This window comes from Leptodactylus fuscus, chromosome 1, assembly GCF_031893055.1.
Source record: "Leptodactylus fuscus isolate aLepFus1 chromosome 1, aLepFus1.hap2, whole genome shotgun sequence".
Lineage (NCBI taxonomy): Eukaryota > Metazoa > Chordata > Amphibia > Anura > Leptodactylidae > Leptodactylus > Leptodactylus fuscus.
This window is the reverse complement of record NC_134265.1, coordinates 261,768,699-261,782,402: the sequence shown is the minus strand read 5'-3', so window position 1 is coordinate 261,782,402 and position 13,704 is coordinate 261,768,699. Positions and strand designations below refer to the sequence as shown.

Sequence of the window (13,704 nt, the reverse complement as noted above, 5' to 3'; positions counted from 1 at the left end):
GGAGGGGGGGGGTAGTTTACCTTTCGGGGGGAAGGGGCCGCCAATACAGACCCAGCATCCGCTGTAATAGAGAGGCGGATGCCGGGACGGTTAGACGCCAGCACAGATGCCAGCAACATCGCTATGCTCCTACCCTGCATGAAGCCAGCAGTGGCAGGAGCGGAATAACAGCATCGCTTCTGCCGCTGCTGGCTTAATGCAGGGCAGAAGCATAGCGATGTTGCAAGCATCTGTGCTGGCGTATGTGCCAGCATCTGTGCATCTGTGCCGGCGTCTACACTCCCTGGCATCCGCCTCTCTATTACAGCAGATGCTGGGACACATATTCACATATGCATAACCCAAGCGGCGAGATGCCGCTGGCCCTGCGTGCCCGCTCATAGACCAGTCTAGCCTTCACAATGCGAATACAGACCTGGCATCCACTGTAATAGAGAGAGGCAGATGTCGGGTCTGTATTCGCATTGTGAAGGCTAGACTGGTCTATGAGCGCGTACGCAGGGCCAGCGGCATCTTGCGACGAGTATCCGACGTGGTACAACCCCTTTAATGTAGTTTACCGTTTCCAATAAGAAAGAAGGAATCCTAAAACTAAATTATGCTGGGTTCACACCAGCGCCTGAACTCCATTTTCAGGTTTCCGTCTTCTGCATGCAGAATTAATGGGCTTGAAACATGTTTCCGTCTCCTGCCCCTGTTTTGTGCAGAAAACGGAAACCTGCAGAACGGAGTACAGGCACAGATGTGAACGAGCCCTTAACTAGATGGCAAATACATATGCAATTTTTACACTGAAGTCTTTAAAAGGGTATACTTGTAGTACTGTATGAAGATAAATCCGGTCTACTGAATAGGTACTTCCTGTCTGATCAGAAGAACAGGGGTCCTGCTCCCCAATCAAAATGGTGTGGAAGGTCAAGCATCCAAGGTACCATTCCATTCATTCTCTACAAGACTGCTAAAAATAGCCAAAAGCTTTTGACCGGCTATCTCAGCCATTCCCAACAAAGTGATTGGAGGAAAGGGGGGGGGGATGCATGCACTACCAGCTGCTTCAATCTTAAAGGGGTATTCCCATGAATATAATCATATCTATATTTGTAGATAATTAAAAGTTAAGCATTTTTGCAAATATATATAGTTAAAAATTCTGCGGAGTTTTAAAGATTTTCTCTAACCATCTTAGTGGTGAGAGTCTGTTGTCTTGATCGGTTGCCAATATATATGACCACAAATGCAGAAGCTTTCTCTGGTCTGGGACTCATCAGGAATCCAGCCCTCATTTTCTTATTGTAGCCGGGTTATCAGGCAGGGACACTACATGTATCAGAAGATATCCCGGCCACAAAAAGGAAATTATGGCGGATTTTGTGACCTTAGAAAGTTCCTGCATTCATGGTCGTATCCACTGGCAGCTTCATGGTTTACACTGGTGTGTCTATCTGTACACTGTCTACATAGTAGTCAGGGTGTAGGGTACTTCAGCTTCCTCCCAAAAGAGCTGATTAACAACCCACATTTCTGATATTTATGGGCTATCCAAAAGAGAATCCATCACTATTCCGATCCCAGAAAACAGAGATTGTGCCCTTTCTATTTGTATTTGCTTCATCTGGTTCATCTTTTAACCAATTCCAATAATGAAGCTTTGTAAATCTGCTCAAATGGTAGTCTACACATAATAGTTTCCAGGATTCATTATCAAGCAATACAAAATGCTACCGTCTTTTGTGGAATACAAGTGATCTAAGATATTGTGTTACATTGAACATCAGTTCAGTGAATTCAACTAAAGAAAAGAAACAAAACTCAACTGAAAGAAATATCACATGCAGCTATGATGTATATTTTGTGAAAAGAGTGGATGCACTTATATAACAATAAGCGTCTTTGAGGTACAATTCATATAGTCATTGAAATCTTTACATACCCAAGGAGGACGCGGTCAACTGCTACATTTGTGGATGATGAAATGAGTAATTTCCAGTGGACTGAACCATGTTCTTCAGGGGGATTATATGTTTCAAACAGCTGAACTAAAAATAAAACAACCACTGCCAGCAGACAACTTTTTCCAGCACCAAAAACTCCTAAAATATTACAAATATAACATTATGCATTAAAATAAATATTTTTAATTTGAAATACACTTAAATGGATTTTTTTTAGTGTATTAGAAAATAATTTATTTGGCATACCGGTAATACATTCTGTAGCAATAGTGAGGAAGAATTATACAAGCAAGGCCCAAAGGGTTCAGGCAAGATGCAACATTATATACAGGTCTGCAACTGCCATGATGGGGCTGGTGTCAGACACCCATTTATCCACCACATCCCACATGTGTCTTAGTGAATCACTGACATTCTCCTGGAGAATCCTTCTGTCTCACAGCAACTCTGAGAAAAACAGCTAGGGTCCATTCACACGGAGGAAAATGGTGAGGAATTTGGTGTGGAATTTCAGTACTGAAAAAAAGCCTCCCATTGACTTCAATCGGTTCCTTTTTCTGCTAGAGGTTTAAGCCTACTTAGGGGAGTGGACATACTAGCTGTATGACCATGGAAATAAAGTCTGAATCCTCCTCATGCTGCAATGGTATGCCCATACCTGTGCAGTATCCTGGAGTCTTTGCACTAAACACTCCACAAACCCTCCTCTGTGCTCTTAAAGCAGGGGTGGGCAATTAATTTTCCCATGGGGCCACATGAGAAATTGAAACTATTCTAAAGGGCCATGTGCGCCGCTGAAAATTTAGCTCCACCCACTTCTACGCTGACTCCGCCCATTCTCAATCATCTTTCCATGTGCTCCCACATAGTATAATCCTCCTACAGTCACCTATACACTATATGTCCCCACATTTTAATGTTCCCCTCCAAATGTCCCACAGTATTAAGTCCCTCTCCTGGTGCCCCAGTTTAAACTGTGTTAAACTAGAGGGGACATTAAACTGGAGCAGCTGGAGGGGGACATTAAACAGTGGGGGTAGGTGGAGGGGACATTAAACTGGGGACAACTAGAGCCAGACATGTCCCCCTCAAGCTACCACCCATGGTTTAATATCCTCCTCCAGTTGACCCCAGTTTAATGTCACCCTCCATCTGCCCCCTAGTTTAATGTCCCCCCTCCATGTGCATTCAGTTTACCTGCTCCCCTACATCTGCCCTTAGTTCCCCCCTCTTGCTCACACATGCTGTCTCTTCTCTTTATCTTCCAGCAACCTCCATTGCCGGCAGCTTGCATCAAACACACTGTCCCGTGTGGCTCCGCCCACTAACGAGTCTTAGCCTATCCTGGTGATAGGCTGTGATGACATCATCACAGGTCCTAGAACAAACTTCCACAAAAAATGCGGGCTGGACAGAAGCAGTCAGAGGGCCAGATGTGTCCCGCAGGCCGCACATTGCCAAGGTCTGTCTTAAAGGGAACTTGTCAAATGAAAAATACAGTTCAATCTGCAGAGAGTATGTGATTGAGCATTCAGAACTGAACAGATTAGTTTATCTATTGAAATATCTACCCTTACTATGCATAAAAGGCAAGTTATTGACAGTTCCCCCCCATGACTGTCCCTGCAGCGATAGCAGTCCATAACACTACCTCCTTCACTACTCTGCACAGAAAGAGAAAACATTTCATTGAATAATTTACAAGTTATGCAAAATCTTTTCATACAAATCTCTATATAAATGTGCTCATCTTCTCCTGCTCTATAATATGCTGCTTATATATTTCATTTTCCATGTGACGCTAGGTTCACACCAGCGTTCGGGTCTCCGTTATGAGGTTTCCGTCTTCTGCATGCAGAAACCTGCAGAGGCCGAGACGCAGATATGAACGAGCCCTGACCAATAACATCCATCCAAGTGACCGCAGATTCGTCCAGTTGGCTGACAATCTGAAGTGTATGGAGGCCTTAAGGTTGAATAATACTATTTCTCTTACCATGAATAATTGTGATGGGGGCAGCCTGGGGGCCCTGGAATTCATCAGAGCTAACCATCATATGTGCAACTTTCATCAAAGCTGTGGCTTGGTCATCATTCAAGCAAAATCGCTTGATCATGTCTCTTACTAAATTCTTTACAAATGTATAATCTGTGATGTTACATTTGCTGGACCCCTTAGAAGTGGTCGCAGGGGCTTTGAATTTCCCTCTAGGAATTTTTGTTTTCTCAGATGCCAATGATCCGGGACAACTAAAAAAGACAAAGAAACAAATAGTTTAGTGACTTCTTTTTACATACCTTATGAGAAATGAGAGCAGCAAGTCATAAAATAAGATCTGGTAAATGCAGTCAGTCCCCAGCCCAATTTCAGAACAAGAATAATGTATTCTACTTACATGTAGTGAAGTGAAAATTTACCAGCATAGCTTATTTTTGGTGATCATGCAGCTCTATAGTGTAACTCTATAATTGGTGTACTTACAGTGTGAGAAGATGAGGCATTATAGGCAGTGATGATGGGTTAAAGTGCTCCTGTATATTTCTCAAAGATGTCAGTTCTGAACTTGCATTACAGACTAGTAAAGCATGGACAACCACTGCAAAAAACAACAATTACATCAGTGTCTTTCTATCTCATGACAACAAATATGAAAGGAAGGCTCTGATTATTAAAGGTGGCTGTTCATAAGTATACTATTGATGATCTTCCTATCCTTAGCATAAGTCAGCAATAGCAGATTGGCAGGGGGCCATATAATGGCAAACCTAGCGATCAGATGTTTGATGAAGTAGTACCGAATGAAGTAAAAGAAATAGCACAGTTCTGTACATTAAGACAGTGGCCAGTAAGGGTACTGCAAGATCAGTCCCATTGTCCTGAATAGTACTGTGTTTGCAATACCATACCCAACTGCTGGAGTATATGGAGCCATGCCAATTCCAGCACACAACAACGGCTGCAAACAGCCAATGAGCAACGGTACTGGGAGTTGGACCCACACCGATCTGCTATTGATGACCTATACTAAGGATCGGTCATAGATAGTATACTCCTAAACAATCAATAAATTCACAGCCAATTTAACTGATACGTTGTTACTATAACACTGCATTACAGATTTTTTTTTAATGCTATTGCTTCGATTCTTGCTGGAAAACAAAATATTTGCTCTTTTATTCTAGCTTCCACGTAAAAAAAGCACTTGCATAATTTTATTGAGTTATTCTTTTAGATAAAATATACTCAAACATAATTCAAATGTGTCCTGAAAGATTTAAATGGGTTTAAAATATCATATATATTATATATGTATATATATATACATATATATATATACATATATATATATATACATATATATATATATATATATATATATATATATATATATATATAAAATTTTAAACCCCATTACAATTTATTCACTATTGAGTATGAGCACCGCATGCAGAAATACATGCACGTTAATTCTCCAGAATGGCACGGGGTAACAGAGGATAGAAGCTCCTTGATAAAATTGTTATCACACGTCATAACCATATCCAACTATTTTTTTACTCATGTTACTACATAGCGCAAATGCATTTTGCGGAGCTATACAGAGATTGCCATTATTCACATCAATCTCTGTTCACAGGGAGATCTAATTTCCACATTGCATAGGAAGCCAAATACCCCATCAGAACGTTTTTCTACTACATTCTGAAAACGGAGTACCAAGACAAAAACTCTAACAGACACGAGGAGAACAGTTAAACTGCATACAGATGCAAAGCAGCAGTGCTAACCACTGAGACATCATGTTGGCCTTCATCTTGAGAATACCACGCAATAGGAGAACCTCCAACACAAAAAATAATGCCCAAAGCAAATAATCGGGTTATTTTCTGTATTTAATCCGCTTTACAAATGAAAGTTGATATTTAATTTGCTGTCAAGGTCAATGGATCCTTTTTTCTTTAAAAGGTTAAAGTCCTCATATATATGTAAACGCTCACTCTGCTAGTATTGTCAGTAGTGTATTTATGCCTATTTATCTAGTATGCAGTAGTACAGCATGTATGGGGAAAAAAAATTACATTTTATGCACACTGCCATAGAAAAGCCTATGTTATGATTTTCATATTTCTCTGTATAGTTTTATCAATCACGTACTGTTTGATGGCCAGTTGGATGGACTGTATCCGTTCAAAGGTGAAATCTCTATATCATTGTTAGCAGAAGGTCCAAAGAAAACACTGCAAGCAACAAAAGTATCCTGTGGATCAAAGTTCAGGGTCTTTGAAACAACCCAGAGATCATCTGAAAAAAAATGATAAAGTGGGTGATTATAAATAGTGCAGTTATATATAACTGTTCATTCTCAAGCTGACAACAATTTACACGTAACTAATGGGCAGACTACTGGCTAGGTCATATCACTGAACTTTTAGGGTTACCTCCAAGGATACGGCAACAGCCCTTCTTAAAAAAAAACGAAACAAACAACTAACATGACCATTTCGAAATTAAAAATTTCAGGGACTTACATCGCCCGCAATGCTGAAGTAATCCACATGGTCCATTAGAAACAACTGTTTTTTTTTTGTTTTTTTTACATTTCCAAACACTATAAAATAATAAATGCAATGAAACAAGTATTCGAGCCATCAGAGGGCAGCTACACATTCACATTGTTACCTTTGCTGTAAGCAGAAGAACTGTCCTTCCTACTCAACTTCAGATACAGTTTTGTTTTCAATTCACCACCATATTCTCTATCCATGCTGGCATATTTTGTAAATTTTCCATATTGTCTGTTTGGGAAGTATGATGTTTTTCTGTAAATGTAAAATGTATAGACACTTGGGGTTTAAAAAAGGTCATAGGGTGGGCTACATTTATTTACAAGTAGCACTTTTCTTCACTTTCAGACCTAATATCCAAACAACTATAGTCCGTATTTTTCGGACTATAAGACGCACCTAGGTTTTAGAGGAGGAAAATAGGGAAAAAAAATTTTGAAGCAAAAAATGGTAAAATATTTAATATATGGGAGTTGTAGTTTTGCAACAGCTGCAAGGCCACATTGACAGGTGACCCTGCAGCTGTACGGGGACGCATAGAGTGTTTTTTTTTTGCGGGGCCAGAAGTACTTTTTAGTTATACCATTTTGGGGAATATCTATTGCTTAGATCACCTTGTATTGAAAAAAACCCCAGTGGTTTATGAGATATGATTTTCTACTTTTATATATATATTCTAGGGACAGGAGGTGATTTAGAACTTTTATTTATTTTATATTTTTAAAGCTTTTTTTTTTTTTTTTTTTTTTTTTTACTATTTTATTCCCCCCCGGGGGCTTGAACCTGCGGTCACTTGATTGCAAGTCCCATAGACGGCAATACAACTGTATTGCTGTCTATGGGACATTCTGTCTATTAGTATTACGGCTGGTCATAGACCCAGCCGCAATACTAATATATAGCAGTGACAGGCCTGGGAGCCTCATTAGGCTCCCGGCTGTCACCCGAACAGGTCGGCTCCTGCGATATCGCCGCGTAGGAGCCGGCCTGCAACTTTACAGGTACGGGGCCGATGGGGACCGGCCCCGGGGGAGAAGGGGCCACCGATACTGACCCGGCATCCGCTGTACTAGAGAGGCGGATGCCGGCACGGGATAGGCGCCGGGGCCTGAGACATCGCTGCGCTCCTCTGCCCTGCATGAAGCCAGCGGCGGGGGGACAGAGGAACGGAATAGCATCGCCCCTGCTGGCTTCATGCAGGGCAGAGGAGCGCAGCGATGTCTCAGGCCCCGGCACCTGTGCCGGCGTCTATCCCTTGCCGGCATTCGCCTCTCTATTACGGCGGGTGCCACATTCAGACTATAAGATGCACCCTTCTTTTCCCCCAAAATTTTGGGGAAAAAAAGTGCGTCTTATAGTCCGAAAAATACGGTATATATTTTTTTCATTACAATGTTTCTCCAGCCTTTAGCCCTACTGTGTCTGACCTCTCTTTCTGCATCTTAAAAGGCCAGGGCACACCAATAATTCTTCCCCATCCACTCTGCAAAGAGACATGGCTATTTAAGGCTCCTTCATACATAGTTGCTCAGATGCCTTTCTATCTACTTGTGTATTGATACAGGGTTGTTACTTGACCTCGTTCCTGCTCTGCAGATTACCTGTATCTGACTTCAGCTAGCTCCTGACCACTGAATCTGTGCTGCCAGTACTGACCTACTGCTTATTCTCAGTATCTGCCTGGGTTCTGCCCTTGGCTCTCTCCAGATTGCTCTCTTACTTGATCCCTTGGTGCTATGCCCGTGTGTCTTTCAACCAGCCTGGGTAATACCAGGAGCTTTGTTTTTTATATCCATTAAACTAATCTGTGAAACATATAAAGCTCATAATGTGCATGCACCCTTAAAGGGTGAAAACTAGGAAGCCACTGAGACAGCCCCCTCAGGAGCATCCCAAAGTCAACGCAGATAAGTGACGCAGTGGGTCCACACCCAATGAGTGCCACATAAATATAATAGTATTTCAAGGGCCTATTATATATGAAATATGTTAATGCTGGGTTAGGGTGTAAGCTGCCTGACTTCACCTCTAGTGTTTACTCTCTCAATGTAGAAAGGAAAATTGCACAAAAATTGGCAAAATTTGGAGAAAATTTAAAGAGTAACTTTTACCACCACGACCGACTCTAGCACTTTACATCCTTTAATTGGTAATAGTAGGCATGGGGTTGATTCTGAGATCTAAGACACTTGACTTTGTTAGAAAATACAGTATCATGCCCACTTGCCAATTAGATCCTGCAACCACCTAGTAGACAGTAAAGCGCCTAATTGGCATTTGGCACAGAACACACCAAAACTAACTGCACTGATTACTCAGGAAGAGTGGGGGCTGCAGAAAAAAAATTCCAACTGTATAGAATCAGTGGGGCAGTGGCCAATTAGCCTACAGCTCAGTGGATACTAAGTTTTACACAGCACAGAATTTATGATACTACCTGAAATCCGAGACAATCTGATGCAACCACAGCACTTTAGGGGGGAAAATAAATGACTTTTACTTTCATTTACCAAACTTTTCCCGCAACACAGGATCAAGAGAGCGGTTTGGTTATTATGGCAGCTGGAACCTTCTAAAGGATAACAGACCTGCCCAAGAAATATTACTATTGAAGCCTGCCTGCTGAAGGAACATAAAAGAAGACTGCAATATAGTAGTATTGCAACCTATGGTATAATGATAAGTAATGATTGCAAGTTCAAGTCCCCACTGTTGAAACGCGCTTCCCTGTGGCAGACTGCCTTTTCATTCTGCGCAACTGATTTCAGTTTTCATATATACTACAAGCGGGCTTGGGTCAGCGGCAGCAGAGGTACCGGGAATTTACCTTTACCTCCAGACCGATACCATATACGATTATCCATTTTGTCACACAGAGTCTGATGAAGGTCCACAGAGACCGAAAACGTTTACTCTACCAATAAACACGTTTGATTGGTTGACACATACTTCGTGTGAAGTTCCTTCTTTACCTATTGAGACGGGGTGGGACCCTAACTTCACCACTGGGACTACGTCTGTATTCCTCTGAATACCAGATGGGTTAATTCCTGCGATCAGTGCGGGCACTGATTGTAGACATTAGCACCAGGTTTCTGCTGTATAATACAGCACAGACATGGCGGACGCTCAGGAGCCAATACTGAAGTACTATTACAGCGGATGTTGGGAAGGAGTTAATAGAAACTAGGCTCTACAATTCCAACTGAACTGTTACTAAGGAAATCCCTACACATTTGTGTAGCCAGTATGTAGAGCTGTAGCACTTGAAAGGTGGAATGGTCACTTCAAATGACTGTATCTCCACTTTTATACAAGCTAGGAAAATTGTTCTAGTATCACATGAAAGCAGAGATTGCAGAATTAGCTATAACATAACCTAAGATATCACTAGCTTAAAAACACAGTTAAGAATTTGAGCAAGATATGCAGCAGTTCGTGCTTCATTTAAAAAAAACAACAAAAAAAAATCTTCACATTCCTGCCTGTTTTTCATTGGTGATATCTCCATTTATAATAATTTAATAATATTTACAATCTTTACAAACAGATTTAATGTGATACCAGAACCATTTTTCTAAGCTGTAGAAAGCCTAGATACATCAATTTGATGTGAACATTTCACCTTTGGCAAATGCTAAAGCTCTTGGTATTGCATGAAGGATTCTCCTTGGCAATGCTTAGTTAGAGAACTACCGATTCGAACTTTACAGACTGTTTTCTATTTAAAGGAAGTTTTATAGATTAATATACAGTCCTATGAAAAAGTTTGGGCACCCCTATTAATCTTAATCATTTTTTGTTCTAAATATTTTGGTGTTTGCAACAGCCATTTCAGTTTGATATATCTAATAACTGATGGACACAGTAATATTTCAGGATTGAAATGAGGTTTATTGTACTAACAGAAAATGTGCAATATGCATTAAACCAAAATTTGACCGGTGCAAAAGTATGGGCACCCTTATCATTTTATTGATTTGAATTCCCCTAACTACTTTTTACTGACTTACTGAAGCACAAAATTGGTTTTGTAACCTCAGTGAGCTTTGAACTTCATAGCCAGATGTATCCAATCATAAGAAAAGGTATTTAAGGTGGCCAATTGCAAGTTGATCTCCTATTTGAATCTCCTCTGAAGAGTGGCATCATGGGCTACTCAAAACAACTCTCAAATGATCTGAAAACAAAGATTGTTCAACATAGTTGTTCAGGGGAAGCATACAAAAAGTTGTCTCAGAGATTTAACCTGTCAGTTTCCACTGTGAGGAACATAGTAAGGAAATGGAAGACCACAGGCACAGTTCTTGTTAAGCCCAGAAGTGGCAGGCCAAGAAAAATATCAGAAAGGCAGAGAAGAAGAATGGTGAGAACAGTCAAGGACAATCCACAGACCACCTCCAAAGAGCTGCAGCATCATCTTGCTGCAGATGGTGTCACTGTGCATCGGTCAACTATACAGCGCACTTTGCACAAATAGAAGCTGTATGGGAGAGTGATGAGAAAGAAGCCGTTTCTGCACGTATGCCACAAATAGAGTTGCCTGAGGTATGAAAAAGCACATTTGGACAAGGCAGCTTCATTTTGGAAACAAAAATTGAGTTGTTTGGTTATAAAAAAGGCGTTATGCATGGCGTCCAAAAAGAAACAGCATTCCAAGAAAAACACATGCTACCCACTGTAAAATTTGGTGGAGGTTCCATCATGCTTTGGGGCTGTGTGGCCAATGCCGGCATCGGGAATCTTGTTAAAGTTGAGAGTCGCATGGATTCCACTCAGTATCAGCAGATTCTTGAGAATAATGTTCAAGAATCAGTGACGAAGTTGAAGTTACGCCGGGGATGGATATTTCAGCAAGACAATGATCCAAAACACCGCTCCAAATCCTCAGGCATTCATGCAGAGGAACAATTACAATGTTCTGGAATGGCCATCCCAGTCCCCAGACCTGAATATCATTGAACATCTGTGGGATGATTTGAAGCGGGCTGTCCATGCTCGGCGACCATCTAACTTAACTGAACTTGAATTGTTTGTCCAAAATACCTTTATCCAGGATCCAGGAACTGATTAAAAGCTACAGGAAGCGACTAGAGGCTGTTATCTTTGCAAAAGGAGGATCTACTAAATATTAATGTCACTTTTCTGTTGAGGTGCCCATACTTTTGCACCGGTCAAATTTTGGTTTAATGCATATTGCACATTTTCTGTTAGTACAATAAACCTCATTTCAATCCTGAAATATTACTGTGTCCATCAGTTATTAGATATATCAAACTGAAATGGCTGTTATAAACACCAAAATATTTAGAACTAAAAATGATTAAGATTAATAGGGGTGCCCAAACTTTTTCATAGGACTGTAAGTATATTACAAAAATGTTCACCATATTTGGGAATTGCCCTTTAATTATGTTCACACACCAGAATGTTTGTGGAGGAATCCACCCCAAAAATTCCACCTTCCACTCGTTTTCCGTTAGATGCAAAAAAAAAAAAAAAAAATCTGAAAAAAACAGAAGTACCCTGCTCAATCTTCGGTGGATTCTGGCCAAATGTTTTGAAATGAATGGGGGAATGGGAGTAGGAAATCTACTCATTGGCCTGTTGGGTCCCATTGCAAAACCTAATAAGTGAAATATACAATTGGCACATACCTAATAATGAGATGGCTCTCTTCATACAGCTTTATACTTTGACATCTGGCATAGCTGGACAGACTCTTCATATCTGCTATGACAACTCTGGATTCGTGGTTGTCCCTCTGTGTATGAGTCTCCTTTACTTCATCCAGCCATTTAAAGAAATTACATTGACTGTTTTGGGGTGCATCACAAGCATAAAAGAATCGGCCCTAATACAGGCAAAAAAATATAAGTGCTAGCACTACAAGTTTATATGTTAATTATTAGAAAAAGAAAATATAACTTTAAAATCAGCTATAAACTCACGCTTATCCTAGGGACAGTGGCTGCAAGGACAGTCTAGTTTATTTGAAGACACCATGACCAAGAGATCATGGGTGGGTGGAGCAATTCTGGATTTGTACCATAATGGTCAATATTTTAGTTCTTTGTATTGAGCTGGATCACTTGGATCCGCTCACTAAGAAGAGCCAGCTTTTTTGGCTCGGGGTGGCTCCTTATAAATTATTGTCGTCCATGCGTAGACACTCAGACACCCCCCCCCCCCCCCCACAAACTACTCCTTTGAACCCAATAATACGACCCTGGGCTGCTGTCATCCAAAGGATGTCATAATATTAGGTTAAAAGGAGACTGAGTGACCCATTTGGAGGTAGGATGGGGTTAGCCAGTAAGGAGAGTGGCAATGTGAGCGTTCAGCTGATGGTTAGGAGCAGACTCCCATTGTTCACTACAAAGAGCCAGCATATAGAAGGGCATGCTCATGAATGACACATCTTTATCGTACAGGACAGGAGTATTATAGCAGAAGAGTTAGCTGCTAAGAGCAGAGACTGATGGAACATGGAATTTATGAGAAAGAGTGTGTACAGCATGTGACTAAGAGTGTGAAATGGGGGGTGCAGGCTGTGCAAGCAAAAGGGGGAAATGTCCCCCTCTATTTCTCACACAGTCTGCACCCCCAATTCCCCAGCCTGTACCCACATTTCTCCCTTTGGCTGTGTGGGGGTGCAGACTGTATGAGATGCTATATGCTAGGAGAGTTTCCAAAGTACAAGCTAAACTTGTTCATTGCCTTCAGATTCAATTTTAATAGCCCTTTTGGTGATTTACCCTCACATTGTTTTTGCTAACATGTTAACTGAGACCCAGTCACAAGGATCAGCAGTGCACGTAGGCCCTGACATCATTCCAGGGGACCAGGAAAGGTCACCCCAGAGGGAGTTCTGTTTAGTAACCTCCCATGAGCTTCTGCTTATCATAATTTGCGTTCTGAAGAGACTGCAGAACAGAGGTGTAGATAGGGGCCTCAGTGCAAAAACCTCTAATGAGGCCCCTACCTACTTTATGCTGTTTAAAAAGCGGTATAGTTTAAGAGGAGTGTAATCACTTAGAAATATAACTACATGACAAATTTTTTATCAATCCGACATTTCTGTTTGCATTTTTTTTTCAAAATAGGAAATAGAATATAACGAAAAATTGGGGCTAATGAATAGAGATGAGGGAACAGCGTACGATCGAATATCAGGCCGTTCAAG

General features: G+C 41.1%; 1 protein-coding gene across 1 annotated transcript in view; it reads right to left on the bottom strand.

The window, feature by feature from the left end:
- Nucleotides 1–13,704, bottom strand: part of ZGRF1 (zinc finger GRF-type containing 1) — a 57,563-nt gene that overhangs the window by 15,158 nt on the left and 28,701 nt on the right. The window contains exons 14-19 of the mRNA XM_075284261.1: nt 12,176–12,372; nt 6,634–6,773; nt 6,109–6,255; nt 4,435–4,549; nt 3,949–4,202; nt 1,931–2,090 (exon numbers count right to left, since the gene is read on the bottom strand). Of these exons, the coding sequence (XP_075140362.1) occupies nt 1,931–2,090; nt 3,949–4,202; nt 4,435–4,549; nt 6,109–6,255; nt 6,634–6,773; nt 12,176–12,372 (1,013 nt within the window). The remainder of the gene's footprint in view (nt 1–1,930; nt 2,091–3,948; nt 4,203–4,434; nt 4,550–6,108; nt 6,256–6,633; nt 6,774–12,175; nt 12,373–13,704) is intronic.